General features: G+C 36.7%; 1 protein-coding gene across 5 annotated transcripts in view; it reads right to left on the reverse strand.

Annotated features, from left to right (window-relative positions):
* Positions 1-450: 450 nt before the first annotated feature.
* Positions 451-19,108, reverse strand: part of FBXL4 (F-box and leucine rich repeat protein 4) — a 67,886-nt gene continuing 49,228 nt past the window's right edge. For all 5 annotated transcript variants that reach the window (XM_078370734.1, XM_078370735.1, XM_035296367.3 and 2 more), the window contains 3 exons: positions 7,799-7,870; positions 2,819-3,131; positions 451-1,858 (listed from right to left, as the gene is read on the reverse strand). In XM_078370734.1, coding sequence (XP_078226860.1) covers positions 1,695-1,858; positions 2,819-3,131; positions 7,799-7,870 — 549 coding nt within the window. In that variant the 3' untranslated portion in view covers positions 451-1,694. The remainder of the gene's footprint in view (positions 1,859-2,818; positions 3,132-7,798; positions 7,871-19,108) is intronic.

The raw sequence follows: 19,108 nt of genomic DNA on the forward strand, positions 1-19,108 counted from the left end.
ATCTCACAGGGTTGGTGTGAAAACCAAATTAGTAAATGCAAAGCACAAGAAACAGTGTCAGACACAAAGGAAGCATTATCCTCATGTGACTACTGAACACTTGACATGTAGCTAGTACATATAAATTTTTACTTGAATTCAGTTAAAATTAATAAAATAGTCACATAATATTAGTGGTTACTATACTGACACAGTTCTACAGGCTCACTCTAGGGTGTGTGGATGTTGGAATATAACCATTTTGCACTGAGTAGGACAATGAATTTTGTTATACTACACAGTTAATATTAGTTTTCTGTTCAAAGCAGCTGTGTCTTTTCATGCCACAAAATAATATCTGTCTTTCTCAGTAGCAGAATTCATTTTTTAACAAAACAATGTATGTTTTTAATTTTTTGTCCCCCCTGTATCCCCCCCCAGAGTTGATTTCTAATATTTAAGGTCACAGAGCACAGGAAAAATCATTTTATTTGTATAATTTATATATATACATGTATCTTCCCACATTTATGATTTTTTAATATATAAGGAAAATATACATATAATTCAGAAACTTCAAAACTTTACCTCTGGCAAAATATTAAGGCATCTGCTTCTAAAAGTTGGAAAGCTTTTTTACTTAGTAGTTTACCTCTTATTCTTGATTATACCCATATTTTTATATTGGTATTATCCAGTAGTGAAATAGACAAATATATCAGAAGAAAAGTGGAAACACTACAATTTGATTTTTTTAAGAGAAAGGGACCTCCTACATTGCCCAGGTTGAAGTACAGTGGCTGTTCACAGGTGCAATCATAAATACACTAGCATCTCAAAATCCCATCTCAAGTAATCCTCCTGCCTCCGCCTCCTGTGCAGCTAGGACTACACACCACCACACCTGGCTAGAAAACCTACAAATTTTCCAGTTGAACAGTTAATCTAGAGAAATAACCAAATAGCTGGAAAAGCATGTCTCTTTCTCCAACTAGCTCTGACCATTTTGTACATACCAAATAAAACACTTGCCAGGTCACAGGCTGAATAAGATCTTTACATGGAGGTGTAAAAAATTAACTTTTTTTTTTTTTTCCGAGATGGAGTTTCGCTCTTGTTACCCAGGCTGGAGTGCAATGGCGCGATCTCGGCTCACTGCAACCTCCACCTCCTGGGTTCAGGCAATTCTCCTGCCTCAGCCTCCTGAATAGCTGGGATTACAGGCACGCGCCACCATGCCCAGCTAATTTTTTGTATTTTTAGTAGAGACGGGGTTTCACCACTTTGACCAGGATGGTCTCGATCTCTTGACCTTGTGATCCACCCACCTCGGCCTCCCAAAGTAAAAAATTAACTTTTTTTTGCATAAATACCATGATACTTTATTGCTCAGTGTTCCTTCAAAAATAAGTTAGCATGTCTCCATGTTATTCTTTTATCAATCACATTAATTACTAAAGCATAATATCACTGATTAACATAAGGTAAAAATAATATCATCCACTCACATATTCTTGAAGAAAAGTGCTTACAATATTATATGGAAATATTTGTGCACATTTTTACTTGATTTAATGAACAATTTCATAATTTTCTTTAAAACCTACAAATGTCTTATTTCTTACCATTAAAACAACTAAAAACAAAACCCAAAACCAATCCCAAAATAAAACCCCACCGAAGCACATTAAATTTATTACAGAACGTATATTAAGTCACTGAGTAAAGCTCTTTTTTATGAACACTTTTGGAAAACTTGCATTCAGTTCTAGCACAGCTCTGTTATCAATTTGTGAACAGAAGGACACATCAAGTAAGGAAAGATCTTTACAAGATTCCAGGAGTTTTCTTAAGGATGCCGGACTTACCATTCTTGTTCCTATTTAAGGAAAGAGAAAAAAAAAATTAAGTATAACATTTATATAATGTGCTAACAATGAATCCATTCATGATTTATTATTTGCAATGAACTTAAAATAAATAATCCTTTACAAATTAAAATCATTTGTTTTTCAAACAAGACTTCATATTGAAATCATTCTGTTAAAAAAGTAAAAACTGAATTTTCCCAGACAATTTAGCATCTAGGACCTGAATCTTGCCAATATCCCACCCACTATCTTCATTCCTACCTCCTACCCCTTCAAATCAGCTCCTCCAGACTTTCCTATTTCTGTCACCCCAGTTCAAAATGATTTTCACCATGCATTTGATGTAAAATGTGCAAGTGCGATGTGAGTTCACAAAGTACCAATTGTGTGGACAATAACTACTGTGACACTGCTAGCACCCCTGGCTAAAAGTAAGAAGTAACAAAATTACATAGGGTTACTTTCTGATGAAGGCAGTAAGGATATAAGAAATACCAGAGTTGGAAAAGATTTTAAATAGATCTGCCTGGGGTAGAACTATTCTTAAATGCTAGAATTATCAGGGATAAAGATATCATGATATTTCTTAATCAATAATGAAGAAACTTTAAAAAAAACTAGCTAGCATTCATTATCAAATGTATTTCTTTTGTCTCCTTAATAAAAATAGAAAGCACAGTTCATGTAAATTTTCACTCTTCCAACTAGATCAAGAATTAATGATTATTTAGAGTTTTTGATAGGTTCAACTATAAAATTCTGTTATTGTCCCATTTTATTAAAGTACATGTATAATTATTCCCTATATTAACAGATCTATCTTGCATTTTCTATCAAACCAAGCAGTCTTATCAGGACAAAATTTTTATTGTATCCAAAAATTTTCTTTCTCCTTACAAGAAGTCTGAGACCAGCTTTTATGTCAAGGAAATAGGCATTTAAAACAAATTTATATATTGTATCCTTACCTAATATGTCCAGCTGCTGTAACCTGGTACAATTACATGCCAATTCTTCAATGTCTGTGTCACACACAGATCTGTTAGCTGTAAGAAAGAGTTTTTGCAAGTTTGGGAGCTGGCGTGCCAGTCTGGTGAAGCACCCAGTGCTGCTCTGCAGAGTTGGGCACCAGCCGAGGTCAAGTTCCTCCAGAAGTGGACACCCAGAAGCCAGTTCTGCTATTCCATTCTCAGTAATATTCTTACATCTCCATAGATCCAGGGTCCGGAGTTTTTTACACTTGGCTCCTATCATGCTAGCTATCACATCATAGTCTTCAATCTGGAAATCAAACAATTCCAACACGTGTTATGCTCAGACATGCAAACTATTTAGAATAAGTCAGATTCTTAATTATCTCCTATCATTTTGCTTCCATGTCAACAAATACACATCTTTGTTAATACAGATCTGCCCACTCATCTCACAGATCTACCACTGTTTCATAAAACAGCCAAGAATAATCATTTATTTAAAAATCTGTTTAAGAGAACTCCAGACAGAAGATGTTAATGAATTAAATCCCAAAGCAGTTTGACATTTTCAGTCTCTCATGAAAAATTAAAGGATGATGTGTTATTCTTTTATGCCCACCATTTCAATCTTGCTGCTGCTACTCGTGACAGGACTTACTTTCTTCCATTTTATACATGGCTAATATACTTTGGCAGGTATATAAGATCTCCCTGATGTGGCATCTGGTAGGCTCTAAAACACTATGTGGAAATGCTGATAGTACTAATAAGGATACTAGTAGTTTTGGTAAATGAGGCATTGGGGGAGTGCATATACCACATGAAAATAATTTAGACTACAATATTTTAATGAACTGTCAGTTATTGGAGGTATCCAGTGCTTACTTCATGATTCCAGGGTAAGACTCTACTAATCAAGGATTAAACATTTCAGTTCTTGGGCTTTATATGCTTCAATAATGTTTCTTTAAATAGGTTCTTTTAAGAGGTTCATTTGATTTTGTTAAAATCAGACATTAAAATCATCATAAGAAATCAAAAGGAAACAAAATAGTAAACAATTACAATGATTATCTCCTTTTGTTCTTTTGTTAAATTGTATTTTCAGCAAATATTTATGCACCATTCCATATGCTAGGACCAGCAGCAAACTGAAAGAAGCAGACATTGTCCACATTTTTGGGAAAGACAAACAGACTAATTAAGTAAAGAAAATAAATTCAAAGAGCAACATATGGTGGGAAAATAATAAGACAGAGTGATGTGACAGTGATCAGAGTGTCAGGAGTTGAGAGAAGGGGTGGTAATTGCTGAAATCTCCAGGAATGAGTTTGTTGCATTCGAGAAACAAAAAGGAGATCCATATGGTGCAAGGGTGGTGAGGGAAGAAACAGGCTATGGAGAGTAGGGTCACACAGTGGCCAGGCCATTTAGGCCAGGAAGGAGTTAGATTTTTCTTTCAAATACTAAGGAAGCCAAAAAGGAGTGACATATTATTATTTACATTAAAACCAAAGCAAAACTACCCCAAGCTTCTGTCTGGAGGATGGGCCTATGGTGGGGAAGAACAGAGGAGGCAGCTCATTGAAGAGGCCTGCAACAGTGTAAAGGAGAGATGACAGGGGCTTAGATTAAGGTGGCAATGATGGAATTGGGGAAATCTGATAGATTTGGGGCTGTATTTTTGAGTTGGAACCAAAGGCTGACAGATTAGATATAGGGGTAATGATTTCTAAGGTTCTGGATGTCAGTGCATGTATGATGGAATCATGCAGAAGTCTACCAGAAACAGGTTCGGGGGAACAAAACTATCTCCTTAAGTGAGTATACCTGAACAACACAAAACTGTGGGTTTGATAAGTAGGGCAACCAATTATCTTATTTAGAAAGAAACAATTAAAAATTTTTCTGAAACCCATGATTCTGATTATGCTCAACTGGTGCCTGGGCAATCTCAGTGGCATTTGGACGAATTCTCTACCAGCACAGAATACAATGAGAAATTCCTTCAAGAGTTTTTCATTGCTGTGAAATTTTCAGAGCACTATTCAACATGCCAAATTCAGGGCTGGGAAAGTAAGAATGAAACTTAATACTTTTTACTGGAACAAAGGTAACCTATCTCTCCTTTATTAACTAAAATCCCTTCTAAATTTTAGTTATTACACAGGACTCTCTTTTCCCCAAAAAGATTAGACATATTTATTTTCTTATTCATGATCTAATTTTAAAAATAGGACAAATGTCACAAAGGAACTATCAGCAAGAATTTAAGTGACCTGACCAGGATCGCACAATTAGTAGGAAACTTAAGAAAATGCCAGTTAGGTCCTATGATTCTTTAATTTAGGCAATTTTAAATTACTTCAAGCAGTATTATACAATAGTGGAATTTAAACTTTTTTAGTTGTTTTTATTTTTATTTTTTGAGATAGAATCTTGCTCTGTCACCAGGAAGGAGTGCAGTGGCACAATCTCGGCTCACTGCAACCTCCAACTCCCTGGTTCAAGCAATTCTCCTGCCTCAGCCTCCTGAGTATCTGGGATTACAGGCATGTGCCACCAAGCCCAGCTAATTTTTGTATTTTTAGTAGAGACAGGGTTTCACCATGTTGGCCAGGATGGTCTCGATCTCTTGACCTCGTGATCTGCCCACCTAGGCCTCCCAAAGTGCTGTGATTACAGACATGAGCCACTGCGCCTGGCCCATTTTCAAAAGTAAAAAGAAATAGATAAAATTTGTTTATTTCCCAATCAAGAGGAAAAATAAGTATTTCTAAGGAGTCCTACAAGAATATTTATGGCACTGACTAGACTATTCAAGTTTATTACAGGTGAGACACTACTCCTCAGAAGTTCTTGTCACTGCAAATCTAACTGGCACTTGTAGCACAAAGTTTAGTTTCAGAAAAAAAGTGGCACAACTAATTTACTACCTACATTAAACTCACTACAGAGAAAGTACGCCATGAGGAGAATACTCAGCGAAGGTATATGATAGATCACAATCACCATGGCAATGTCAACACAGTGACCTATGTATGTATACTGTGAACAACTGCTTAATAAATACCACAAATCTACAAACTGCCATTATATTGACAGTCAACAATAAAATACAATATAGAAAAATGAGTTCAGTAGTTAGGTAAGGTTGGAACACACTGGTTTTAGCAAAGGTAAACAGTTTCTTTGTTGTAGAACACACCATTGTCAAACTCTTTAAGACCAGGCTGCAGTGCAGCAGTGTAACCGTATCACTGCAGCCTTGAACTCCTGCGCACAAGAAATCCTCCTACATCAGCCTCCAGAGTATTTGGAACTATAGGTGTGGGCAACCATACTTGGCTTCCTAATTTCACTAGAAATCTCCACTCCACCCCCAAATGCACAGCCTTTAAAGTTGATTATCCTCTAGGACTAATTTTCCATGGGTCAACTCTGAAAAATGCTAACTTAATATAATTCCAACTGTAAGCATATATATAATTCCAGTAGTAAAGTGTCTATGGTCAGAGGCTTGATTTTCTAAGGAATGTTGCTCCAGTTTAAAGGGAGGTAAATAACAAGCAGAATAAGGTACATCTAAGCAAAGTTAAATAGGGTCCTTACCAATCTAAAGAGGGCAGGCTAGCAATAAGGAAAATCCAAGTACAGTAGCTGGCTAGTGCATTGTGACAGAAACTGCCATCAAATGTCACTGGCCCCATCTAGAAGAGTCACTAGAGAGACCCACAGAAGCCTATCAAATGGCTTACTATGGTAAGAACTTGACTGGAAGTGAGGAAAATCTAGTGGGCTCCCATGACTGTTTCTAGAGACTGGGATGGCCTGATCCCATACTTGGGGTTTAATAAAACTTAACCACAAGATTTCAAAGACCATGGGGACATGGAGATAAACATGTCATCATAAAAGGCCTACTTAGTCTATACTGCCAAATCTTGGGACATTCCTGAAGCCACGCTGAGCTCTAAGAGATGTTCAAATGGGACTTATTTTAGGTCCAGGGCCCTGTCTATCGATTCTAAATCTAGCATACCAGAACTTTTCTAGAAACTTGCAATAATTTTGCTTATTCAAGTCTTCCTACTAAGTGAATGCAAGGCAAAACTGGAATGCTCTGGGGATCTCCTAAACCTACATTGTTTAGGGGAGGAAGTGAGGAGGAATGAATTCTTCCAATACCAGAAGATTCACTTACAGTATGTGTGCACGCAAAGACACACATGCACATGCACACCTTCTCCACACAATATTTCTATTGTCCTTCACATCTTGGTATTATTTAAAAGCTATATAATTATGTGGTTTAGATTAAAAGATTTAACTCTTCCCATGAGCTCTTTCAAGGGCACATAAAATTGTATTTCAAATCTGGAAGGACTTTAAAGCTTATCTAGTCCAAGAGTCCCTAGGCTTTTAGATTTCACAGACCAGTCAAATTTCCACACACACACACACACACACACACAAAGAGTTCCAACAAAGGGTGCTAATCTTTCCATTTTGACAGTAAGGACAGTAAAACAAACACAAAAACAAACGTATTAAATAAATCTATCTATTATCATGAAAATTTCAAGAACATTATCTCAGACTTTAAAAGATAAATTAGGTCAGTGAAAAACTTACTAAACTATTGGCATTTGGGTACGACTGACATCTTAGTTTGTGAAGAAACCTAGAGAGGTGAATAGTTTGTTGGAGACAACATCTGGTTTGGGGCAGAACTATGCTATATTCCACCACACTATACTTCTTCCCTTGCTCTCCTGGATAAATAATGTCAGTGTTTCAAAGACATACTTTCCAATTTAAGAAACATGTTTGAAAGCAAGGGACAAAGAAGAGAACCATACATCTGAAAAACTGTGGGTGTGTGTGGGGTAGGGTGAGTCAGGATAAATTTCACCCACAGGAAGAAAAAGAGAACAAGTAATTGAGTAGTATAAAGAATTCTCAAATACTTACCATGACACAACTGCCCAAACTGAGGTGCTGAAGCTCTGAACAGAAGTTCAAAATGCTGAGCAGTGCTGTTTGCTGCCATTAGGGACCACATCAGAGGCAAGTATGGAAAGTGAATGAAAGTGAAACAAAGAGAAGAGGTCAATTAGACATTAAAGGCTGTCACTGCTTTTCCTGAAATGCAGCTCAAAAGCTAGGTTACAGAGTCCACAAATGCCATTTAATGAGTCCCCAAAGGCTCCACCATTGATTGGCTTGGAGTCAAGGTAATCATTACCAGTCTCCATGTAAGTCTTCACTTTGTATATGGTTTTGCATGCCCTAAAGATACCTATATTCCCTATGACCTCTTGATTAATTTCCCAAAGGTAAGCAGTTTGAAAGTCTGGCTAAGACTGAACAAGACAAGCTAAACCACTCCTCCCTCCAAAAACTAAAACAACAAAAAAACAAAAAGACAAAAAACCCACAGCAGCTGGTGATACTCCTGAAGAACAGCTGCAGCTCTGACATTCACTCATCAGCTGCAGCCTGATGGAACTGCCAATAGAGTCACCACAAATCAGAAAAGAGCTAGTGACTTTAATGTCAAAGGATTCTCTTTGCTGACAAGGATACCAACAACCATTGAACACCTGTCAATAGCAACATGCTGACTGAAACATACATAACATGCACTTTCCAGTCATGTTCGTGCCATTTAAGCCCATCTGTCCTGTGTGATGAAAGCGGTCTCACCACTAAAGAAACCCAAAGACTGCTGCATAATCATGGATCGTGGCACCGTAAAATATTTTTTTTAAGTTCTAATTTCATGACATGTCTGCCATGAAAAATTGTGGAAAACAAAATAATGCAAAATATTCAAATTTCTAATTTTTCTTTTATAAATTAAGGAGAAAACTAAAACTTATATGAAAAAATATGTATTTTAATATATTTAAAATTAAGATATTATACAACTTCTGTAAAAATCTGTTCCATGTGTTCAGAAACTAAAAAATATCAGTTGACAGAGAGGTGAAAAATGTGTCAATGAAAATGCAAAACATTTGGCCAAATCCCAGATAAAATTCTCACTGAGAAAGTAAAGTAATAAAATATTTCCCATGAAATAAGGTTACTTAAAGCAAAAATAATAATAGTTATAATAGGCCATAGAGGGCTATTATACTTGTCTAATTATTTCATTGTTGAGCATTTCTTTGAATTTAAAAAAAGTTTATATTGATTTTATACTTAAGTTTTATACTTTAATTTTATACTTGGGATTGTCTTATAAACAATCCCAAGTAACTCTCAGAATGTTAACATTAGAAAGGGTGTATAAAAATAAATTAATTTTCAGGTTATTCACAATACTTAGCTATTTTAACTTATTAACAGATAGGAACATGTCATTTGGGGTTTTTTTGTTTGTTTTTTGTTTTTTACAGGACCATATCCATATTAAAAGGTTGTTTTATAAGATTTTTCCATAAGTAAGATCCACAGAATATTAGAATTTTTGGAAAGAATCTCTTTCTTATTGTAAAAAAATTTAAATTAGAAAAATATACACATACATACAGATAAATACACACATATATATATAATTCACAGAAATTGTTTGATAATTTATTTTTAAATTACTTACTATTAAGAATCGCAAATACACAAACAAGTATAGGTTCTAATATAACACACATGTAGCCACCAGTCAGTTTTATCAACTCTTAATGTTTTGACCTTCTTTGCTTATCTGGCTACATTCTTGTATGCCTCCATCCATTCACATACTTCCTCAGAGGTAACCCTTATCATGACTTGGTGTTTAAAACATGCTTGGAAATACATAATTTTACAATACATTATGTATCCATAAGTAGCACATAATATTGTTCTACATGGCTTCTATATAAATGATATTACAATGTGCATATACTTCTGCATCTTCTTCCTCTGTGTGAAGGATCTGTCCATATTGATACATATGGTTCTAGTCCACTAATTTTTAATGAAACTTGTTTGGTAATTTATTTTTAAATTATTTACGATGAATAATTTCAAATATACAAACAAGTATAGGGTTCCAAAATAACACCCACAATCATGTAGACACCACTCAATTTATCAACTCTTAATATTTGTCTTCTTTGCTTATCTCACTACATTTTTGTATTCACAGCATTTTATCAATTTGTGTCATAATTGTTTTTTATATCTGATACTTCCTTAAAGAATTTTTCCTTTTGTTGAGAAATATTTTTAATCGTTCTTTTAGTGAGTGTCTGTGGGTGATAAAATCTTCAAAACAAACATTTATTAAGTACTTATTAACATGTCAGGCATTGCTATAAAGTCTTTATATATATAAATCCTTACAACAATCCTATTCACTCATCCATTCATTTAATGAACAGTTATTGCATGCCTATCTGTGCTAGGCACTATTTAGGAACCTGGGATATAACAGTGAATGGAACAGTTAACAACCTGTAAGGTCAATATCATTATTTACCTATCCTATTATCATAAATGGGGAATCTGAGTGACAGGAAGTTAAATTAGTTTAATATTTACCTTCAATATTTTTTAAAAATAAATTTTATTGTACATATTTGAGATCTGCCCTCAATCTTGAGTGAAACTTTAGCTATACTTAGAATTTTAAGATCACAGTTACCTTCTTTCAACACTCCGAAAACATTACCCCATTGCTTATCAGTCTCTTACTTGACAAGAAGTCTACCGTCAATCTAACTGTTTTCCTCTGCAGGTATGTATCTTTTCTCTCTAATAGCTCTTGTCCTTTTATTTTTTATGGTCCTAAAATTTCATTGCAATCTATCTAAAAAATTATTTTCATTAATTTTGTTTAAAACCCCAAGTGCCCCTTTTGATTTGAAGACTCATCTCTCTCCACGAAAGATGAAGATTCATAACAATTCTTTCTTCAAATATTACTTTTCTACCATTCCTTCTGCTTTTTTCTTAAGTAACTTCTATTCAGTGAACACTGGAGTCTCCTAAGTACCAGTGCTTACAGTGGTTTGAAAAATATATCCACATGGTATTCTACATGCTTTCCTTCCAGGGATGGAGCTTAATTCCTCTCCCTTTGAGAGAGTGGGCTTAACTTAGCAACTCACTTTAAAATTGTAGAGGTGATGCCAGGTCACTTTCAATATTACATTTATGATGGTTAATTTTATGTGTCACCCTTACTAGGCCATGGGGTGCCCAGATATTTAGTTAAACATAATTCTGGGTATTTCTATGAGGTCGTTTTTGGGAGATTAACACTTAAAGCAGTAGACTGAATAAAGCACATTGCCCTACCTAATCTGGGTGGGCCTCATCCAATCAGTTAAAGGCCTGAATAGAACAAACAGGCTGATCCTCCCTCAAATAAAAATTCTTCCGGCCGGGCGCGGTGGCTCAAGCCTGTAATCCCAGCACTTTGGGAGGCTGAGGCGGGTGGATCACGAGGTCAAGAGATCGAGACCATCCTGGTCAACATGGTGAAACCCCGTCTCTACTAAAAATACAAAAAATTAGCTGGGCATGGTGGCGTATGCCTGTAATCCCAGCTACTCAGGAGGCTGAGGCAGGAGAATTGCCTGAACCCAGGAGGCGGAGGTTGCGGTGAGCCGAGATTGTGCCATTGCACTCCAGCCTGGGTAACAAGAGCGAAACTCCGTCTCAAAAAAAAAAAAAAAATTCTTCCAAATTCAGGAAGAAACCAATGTCTGATGGCCTTCAAACTGGGTCATTGGTTTCTTCCTGAATTTGGATGTAAACTGAAACATCAGCTTTTCCTGGGTCTTAAGCCAGCTACCTGTCAGACTAGAACTACACTATATCAGCTCTTCTGGTCTCCAGTTTACCAATTCGTCCTGTAGATTTTGAGACTCACCAGCCTTATCACCATGTCAGTCAATTCCTTATAATAAGTATCTTTATCTCCTATGGGTTCTGTTTTAGAATAATACAGTTATAAAAAGACTATGGCTCCTATCTTGGTTTCCTCCCTCCCAACTTGTTCCCTTGGGAGAAGCCAGCTGCCATGTCATGAGGACACTCAGATAGCCTATGGAGAGACCTGTGTGGAGAGAACAGAGGCCTCTGGCCACAGCTAAGGGGAACTGTAGCAATGTCTGCATGAGTTTGGAGGCTGATCCACCAGCCACAGCCAAGCCTTGAGATGACTGGAGCACCAGATAACGAACTGGCTGCAACCTCCTTAGAGACCCTGAGCCAAAACTACCCAGCTAAACCACTCCCAGATTCCTGACTCACAGCAAATGCATGAGATAACACATGTAGGTTGTTTTAAGCCACTAATTTTGAAGCAATTGATATACAGCAACAGATAAATAACAGAGTCACTGGCATATAGTAGGCGTAATATATATATTTATTAAATGAGTAGGATTGCCTTGGGAGTAAATGAGAGAGAGAGAGAGAGAGAGAGAAATGTGTGGGTGTATATAAAACTTACAGTAGTTTCTGACTTACCTTTTTTACAAATTTGAATACAATCCTCAGCCTTCTCTTCTAATTTAGCAATTCTGTGTCCAATTTAGAATTTATCCCATCTATTTATTTTTTCCCAATGACTATACATTATTTGCCAGATTTCTAATCAGTTTTTTTTTTCCACAACTACATGTTCTTGTTTTAGTCTATGTTTCAAAATTTCTAGTTCTTTTCCACAAGATGCTTTCACTTACTTCTTTGAACTCCCATCTCCTAATCCCATCTTTTTCTATTCCTCCTTTTCTAGTCTTGCACATTGCCCCCTTCTGGAACCACAACTTCTGCTAAAGGTATAGAGGTCCTGCTCTGCAATGGCACTGCGGATACTGCAGGACCAGTAAAAGGCCTAGCTCAGCTCTGACCAGAAGGCATGGCCAATGCCAGGTTGCTATATACTTTTTGGTGTATCTGCCCAGAACAAAATCTCTTCTTTCTCTAAGACTTCCATCCAAACTCCTGGGTGAGGTAGCTTGGAACACTGTCTCCTAGCTGATTATCCCCAGACTGGGACAATAAGATTCTCATGATACAGTTTGAGATAAATTCCCTATAGAATCAGTTCTTAAAAGTAAGAGTAAGGCCAGTTGCAGTGGCTCAAGCCTATAATCCTAACACTCTGGGAGGCCAAGGAGAGAGGACAGCTTGAGCCCAGGATTTCAAAAACAATCTGGGCAACATGGTATGACCTAATTGCAACAAAAATAAAAATATTAGCCAGGTATAGTGGCACATGCCTGTGGTCCCAGCTACTTGGGAGGTTAAAGAAGGAAGAGCACTTGAGACCAGAAGGTTGAGGCTGCAATGAGCTGTGATCATTCCACTGTACTCCAGTCTGAGCGACTGAGCACCCCACCCCCCAAAAAAGGATAAGATAATAGTAAGAAAAAATATTTATTGTCGAGAATACTATATTAACTTGTTGGGACTGTTCCTTAGAGAAATCACAACTTTTGCTTATTGTATATCGTAAAGAATGTAATTTTAAGGCACAGACCTAACAGCATATCCTCCCAACTCACTTTTGAACTAAAGTTTAATTATGTATATCTAGAAAACATTTGTGAAATGGTAGATGCATTATTTTCTCTGGGAGAATTTCAAGTCATAGAAGAGGAATTCACAGCAAATATTTTACAGTAATGTAAAGCAGTCTGTACATTAAACTGGGAATTACATTTAATATTAGAGAGAACTATCATTTTTTTAAATCCTTACCTTAAAAAGGAACAGAACAAAAAAGATTCATGTTGAATGATATAACTAATCTTTGCTGAATAAGAGATGTGAGATCAAATGTAAGACCAAGATAATGTGAGATGGAGGTAATGGTAATGGAAAGAACCACGATGACCTTGCAAGAGATACCGTGAGGAATTAACAAGAAATCAAATAGAGATAAATAAAAGGGCTGACAGGTAGCACTGAGGTGAGCAAGCAAAAATTAACACGGTTTCATGGCTTTCTCCAGCAAAGCTCATCAGAGAAAAGCCAGAGACTGCAGGAGCACCCAGGTTTAGAGTACATGCCCATGGAATCAGTTTATAATGTCTTTCAATCCAGTTAACTCGCTGCCTCCTAAAATATGTTTAGAATATTCTTTCTCCATGCTATTAGTATTCAGAATTAAAACGGTGCTACTGATGTCAAAGCAAAGAGAATATGCTATGGAGAAATTAACTCTTCATTTCCAGATCTAAAAGGGCCTGATTTTGTAGAGACCACCAACTCAATAGTTTAGAGCAGGAATTGGCAAACTATTGCCCACAGGCCAAATCCAGCCTCCTGCCTGTTTTGGTAAATAAAGTTTTATTGGAACACAGACATACCTACTCATTGATGTACTGTCTGTAACTGTTTTCACACTACAACAGCAGGATTGAGTAGTTGTGACAGAGTCCAGAGGGCCTGCAAGGCCTGAGTGTTTACTACCTAGCCCTTCACATAAAAAGTTTGCCAATCACTACTCAGGAGAACAAAACAATTCTACTATAATGGGTATATCCAGCACTGCTACATATCTAGAACACACGAATGGATGGATCAAAGCTCCACTAATAGGTGTACTGTGAAAATGGCACAGTATTTTATTTACTCAGAAATAAAAAGTGAAAAATTCTATGAACCTCTTATTTAAGACATAAAGTATCTTTCAGGTCCCTGAGTCTACACATTCTACTGGTTAGGTCTCTAAAACTCATTCAATAGAAGTATGAGGGTAGTTCTATAAAACTAAAATATAATTAAAATAGCAGCTTTAATAATGCAAGACAGCAGATTCATTTTCAAACGAGTTTGTAATTTTCAAACAAAGGGCAACCTTACTTAACTATAGCAAGGAATTCACTAAGAAGTGACTGGGTCTATGATAATTTCTTCTACAGAATTACCAAAAATCATAAAGAAAGATTTATTTTACATTTCACCTAAAATCTACCTGTTAACCCTGTTCAGCAGCTTCAAAACCCAATGAATAACTTTAAGTAATAAATTCAACAACTCCCCACACATCCAGATAAAGAAGGATATACTTTTTAACCTGGGACCAAACTGGAAGAGTAAACACATAATTAAATATTCAAGTAGATCACATGACACTTAGCCATTTTGGATAGTGAAATGTCAAAAGTAAAGTAAATGGCAAAATATTAGAAGTTATAACTGGAGAGAAAAGCAAGAGACAAGCTCAGCGTGAACAGTTTTTATTAATGCAATTAGGCAAAAACAACTGTAAAGCATGCTTATATCATCAGGGTTCCTGACCATCCTCTATAATTCAGAAAAAGACTGTAAAAGTGAAATTATGGATAACAGATGTAGAAGTTTGGTGTATGCAGATATGAAGTACCATTCAGTTATAAAGAATTATTATTAATGCCTTTACTTGTTATGAAGAAATTTATTAATCATAAAAGAAGCCAGGCGCAGTCGCTCATGCCTGTAATCCCAGCACTTTGGGAGGCCGAGGTGGGTGGATCACAAGGTCAAGAGATCGAGACCATCCTGGCCAACATAGTGAAACCCTGTCTCTACTAAAATACAAAAATTAGCTGGGCATGGTAGTGCACACCTGTAGCCCCAGCTACTCAGGAGGCTGAGACAGGAGAACTGCTTGAACCCGGGAGGCAGAGGTGGCAGTGAGCTGAAATTGCGCCACTGCACTCCAGCCTGGCACCTGGTGGCAGAGTGAGACTCTATCTCAAAAAAAAAAAAAAAAATAGATAAAAGGCACAAATTCAAATTTTCATTGACAGCTTTTTAAGAAATGCTATCCATAAACTTCATAACTTCCTACCCTCCAGACTTCTAAAGTGCTAACCAAAAATACTTATTAAGATAACTGATGTTTATTATACTCACATGTATTTATGCATACTTGTATACTTTATAATATACTGAGACTTTGTATAATCATTGTATGCAGTAATATGTTTGCTGTTTTACATTATTATAGGTTTATAGCTGTTACAACTAGTTTATGACTTTTTTGCTCAATGTTAAAAATTAATTGTTGGTTATATTTAATAAAGAATGTAACCCCTAACTGTACACTCAATATAGGACAGCAGGATTCCAAATTAGTATTCTCCATTCTAAAACATGATTCCTAGAAAGCATATATATAAGGGACAAGTAACAAGTGTACATATTATAAAGACTAGCTAAAATATAGACTAGTTACATAAGATGATCAGAAACAATTGTACCTTCTGTACATTTAATTATAATACATTTCAAGCACATCAGAGCACTATCTCCAAGTAAGAAGGTGAAATTTTATAAAAGTATATTCACTAAATGAAAATTCATAAATTTGCATAACAAATATCTCCAAAGAAATCCTAAGAACACAACCACTCAATTATTGGAGTGTAAAATACATGTATAAGTGTAAATCTTTCTCTAATTAAAATTTTATTTGCTCCACTCTTCCAATTCTAATAAATTTGGTGAGAAGAATACAGAATAAAAGTTGAAGTCTGGGTGTGATGGCTCATGCTTATAATCCCAGCACTTTGGGAGGCCGAGGCGGGTGGATCACCTGAACTCAGAAGTTGGAGACCAGTCTGGCCAATATGGTAAAACCCCATCTCTACTAAAAATACAGAAATCAGCTGGGCATGTTGGCATGCCTGTAGTCTCAGCTACTCTGGAGGCTGGGTCAGGAGAATTGCTTGAACCCAGGAGGCAGAGGCTGCAGTGAGCCAAGATCATGCCATTGCACTCCAGCCTGGGTGTCGCAGCGAGACTCCATCTCAAAAAAAAAAAAATCCAAAAAAAAAAAAAGTTGAAGAAGTATTTTGACAACTATTTAAAGTACTTGAAACTAAGCATATATAGAAATAATCACCATTTTAGAATATTTAAATTCAATTACTTTATCCAGACTTGCTATGAACCATCTACTAGAAATTATTTTCTTTTATACAGTCCAAATATACAATATAGTATAGATTATACACTGATACATAATCACAAATTGAAAAAAATATTGTCTTTCACAACTTTAACATCAACACTGAGGTAGGGAGTTAGAATTCTTTTTCTAAAACAAAAAAGCTAAATAGCATAAATGGCAAAAATTAATGAAGCTCATTACACCATCTTTGAGGAAAAAGAGGAAAGCTCTCTAAACCTAACTGTAGATGGTTAATAGCTATCCTAGACCACAGAGTCAGAATTTTAGCTCTAACATAAAAGTTTCAGTTTAAGGTTCAGATAATTTGTCAAATTCTTCTAATACCTGTGTGTGTGTGTGATGAAACAAAATCTAAGACTAAACGTTCACACACCTTTGTGTTGCCCTGCAGTCTCATTTTGAAGCCTATTTTTATCACTGTATTGGCTCTTTCCTACAATAATATACTCAAATACATCTTTCCTCATAGATACTCAACTGATCAATTTTCATAACAACCCATAAAGGATGGTAGCACAGATTTGCAGTCAAAAAGACTTGGGGCTGGGTGTGGTGGCTCATGCACGTAATCCCAGTAGTTGGGAGGCTGAGGCAAGAGGTTCACTCGAGCCCAGGAGGTTGAGACCAGCCTAAGCAACACAGTGAGACCTATCTCTACCAAAAAAAAAAAAAAAAAAAAAAAAAATCTTTAAAGACATGGCAGTTTACATATTACAGTCCTATAACTTTAATTTGGTTTTTGTTAAGACATGTCAACAGTGAGAGGATGGGCTAATCAGCTATCTGCAATGGATGATGTCCTTTACAGGTACATTTCTTAGACCTGGTTTATTGGTCACTGTCATGGTTGTGTTTGATAACGAGTCTGCCCTCTCCAAAATATGATCTCCCCCATCACTGCCCTCACAAGTTAGGCTTCTTGACTCTAACTGAATCTACAACCCATTCATTCAGGTCACGCATGATCACCACATGAAGTTGCCTATTCCCATTGAAAGTTCTACAAGGCAGGCTGGGCGTGGTGGCTCGAGCCTGTAATCCCAGCACTTTGGGAGACCGAGGCGGGTGGATCACGAGGTTAAGAGATTGAGACCATCCCGGTCAACATAGTGAAACCCTGTCTCTAACTAAAAATACAAAAAATTAGCTGGGCACGGTGGCACATGCCTGTAATCCCAGCTACTCAGGAGGCTGAGGCAGGAGAATTGCCTGAACCCAGGAGGCAGAGGTTGCAGTGAGCCGAGATCGCACCATTGCACTCCAGCCTGGGTAAGAAGAGCGAAATTCCGTCTCAAAAAACAAAAAAAGAAAGTTCTACAAGGCCAATCAGGATGTAGAAATACAGCCTAGAGACACATACCAAGGACTCTAAGAAAGTTTGTTAGTTTTATAATGTGATAAGAAATTACACTCATTATCAGCTATTAAAACTCTTGATTCTTGTGTTTAAGAACAAAGTAATTACTAATATCTTTGTTTTATATATTGTCTAGCTATATTAACATTTCTGTTTAAAACAGACTGCATTTTAGATGACAGCTAATGACAGCTTGCATTTGGTTCTATTTCAATTTCTCACCCTGGTCTTAGTTATTAGCGCTGGCTCTGTTAAGTGAGAAGCCACCCTGTTGATTTGCCATACAGTCAGGTGTTTTTTTTTCTTTTTTTGAAACGAGTCTCGCTCTGTCACCAGGCTGGAGTGCAGTGGTGTGATCTTAGCTCACTGCAACCTCCGCCTCCTGGGTTCATGCAATTCTCCTGCCCCAGCGTAGCTGAGACTACAGGCATGCAACACCATGCCCAGTTAATTTTTTTTTTTTTTTTTAAGTAGAGACAAGGTTTTACCATGTTGGCCAGGATGGTCTTGATCTCTTGACCTTGTTAACTGCCTGCCTCAGTCTCCCAAAGTGGCAGTCGGGTCTTATAGTCTGACTTTGTTAGTTGCAATGGCTTTTTTTTTTTTTAATTTTATTTCTTTTTTTTTTTAAATTGTACTTTAGGTTTTGGGGTACATGTGCAAATCATGCAGGGTTGTTCCATAGGTACATACATGACAGGGTGGTTTTTGCCTCCATCCCCCCATCACCTATATCTGGCATTTCTCTCCATGTTATCCCTCCCTAATGGCCCCACCCCTGCTGTCCCTATCCTAGCCCCTGTCAACTGACCCCAGTTTGTGATACTCCCCTCCCTGTGTCCATGTGTTCTCATTTTTCAACACCCGCCTATAAGTGAGAACATGCATTGGCTCTTTTAAAAGAAAGGCCACCCCTGCTCTACTTACCAAAATACGATAATGTATTGTTTAAATCAAGTAAGAATGCAGTAAGGAGACCACCATATACACATGTCAGAAACAAATTCATAGCACTAAA

The sequence above is a fragment of the Callithrix jacchus genome, chromosome 4 (assembly GCF_049354715.1).
Source record: "Callithrix jacchus isolate 240 chromosome 4, calJac240_pri, whole genome shotgun sequence".
Taxonomy (NCBI): domain Eukaryota; kingdom Metazoa; phylum Chordata; class Mammalia; order Primates; family Cebidae; genus Callithrix; species Callithrix jacchus.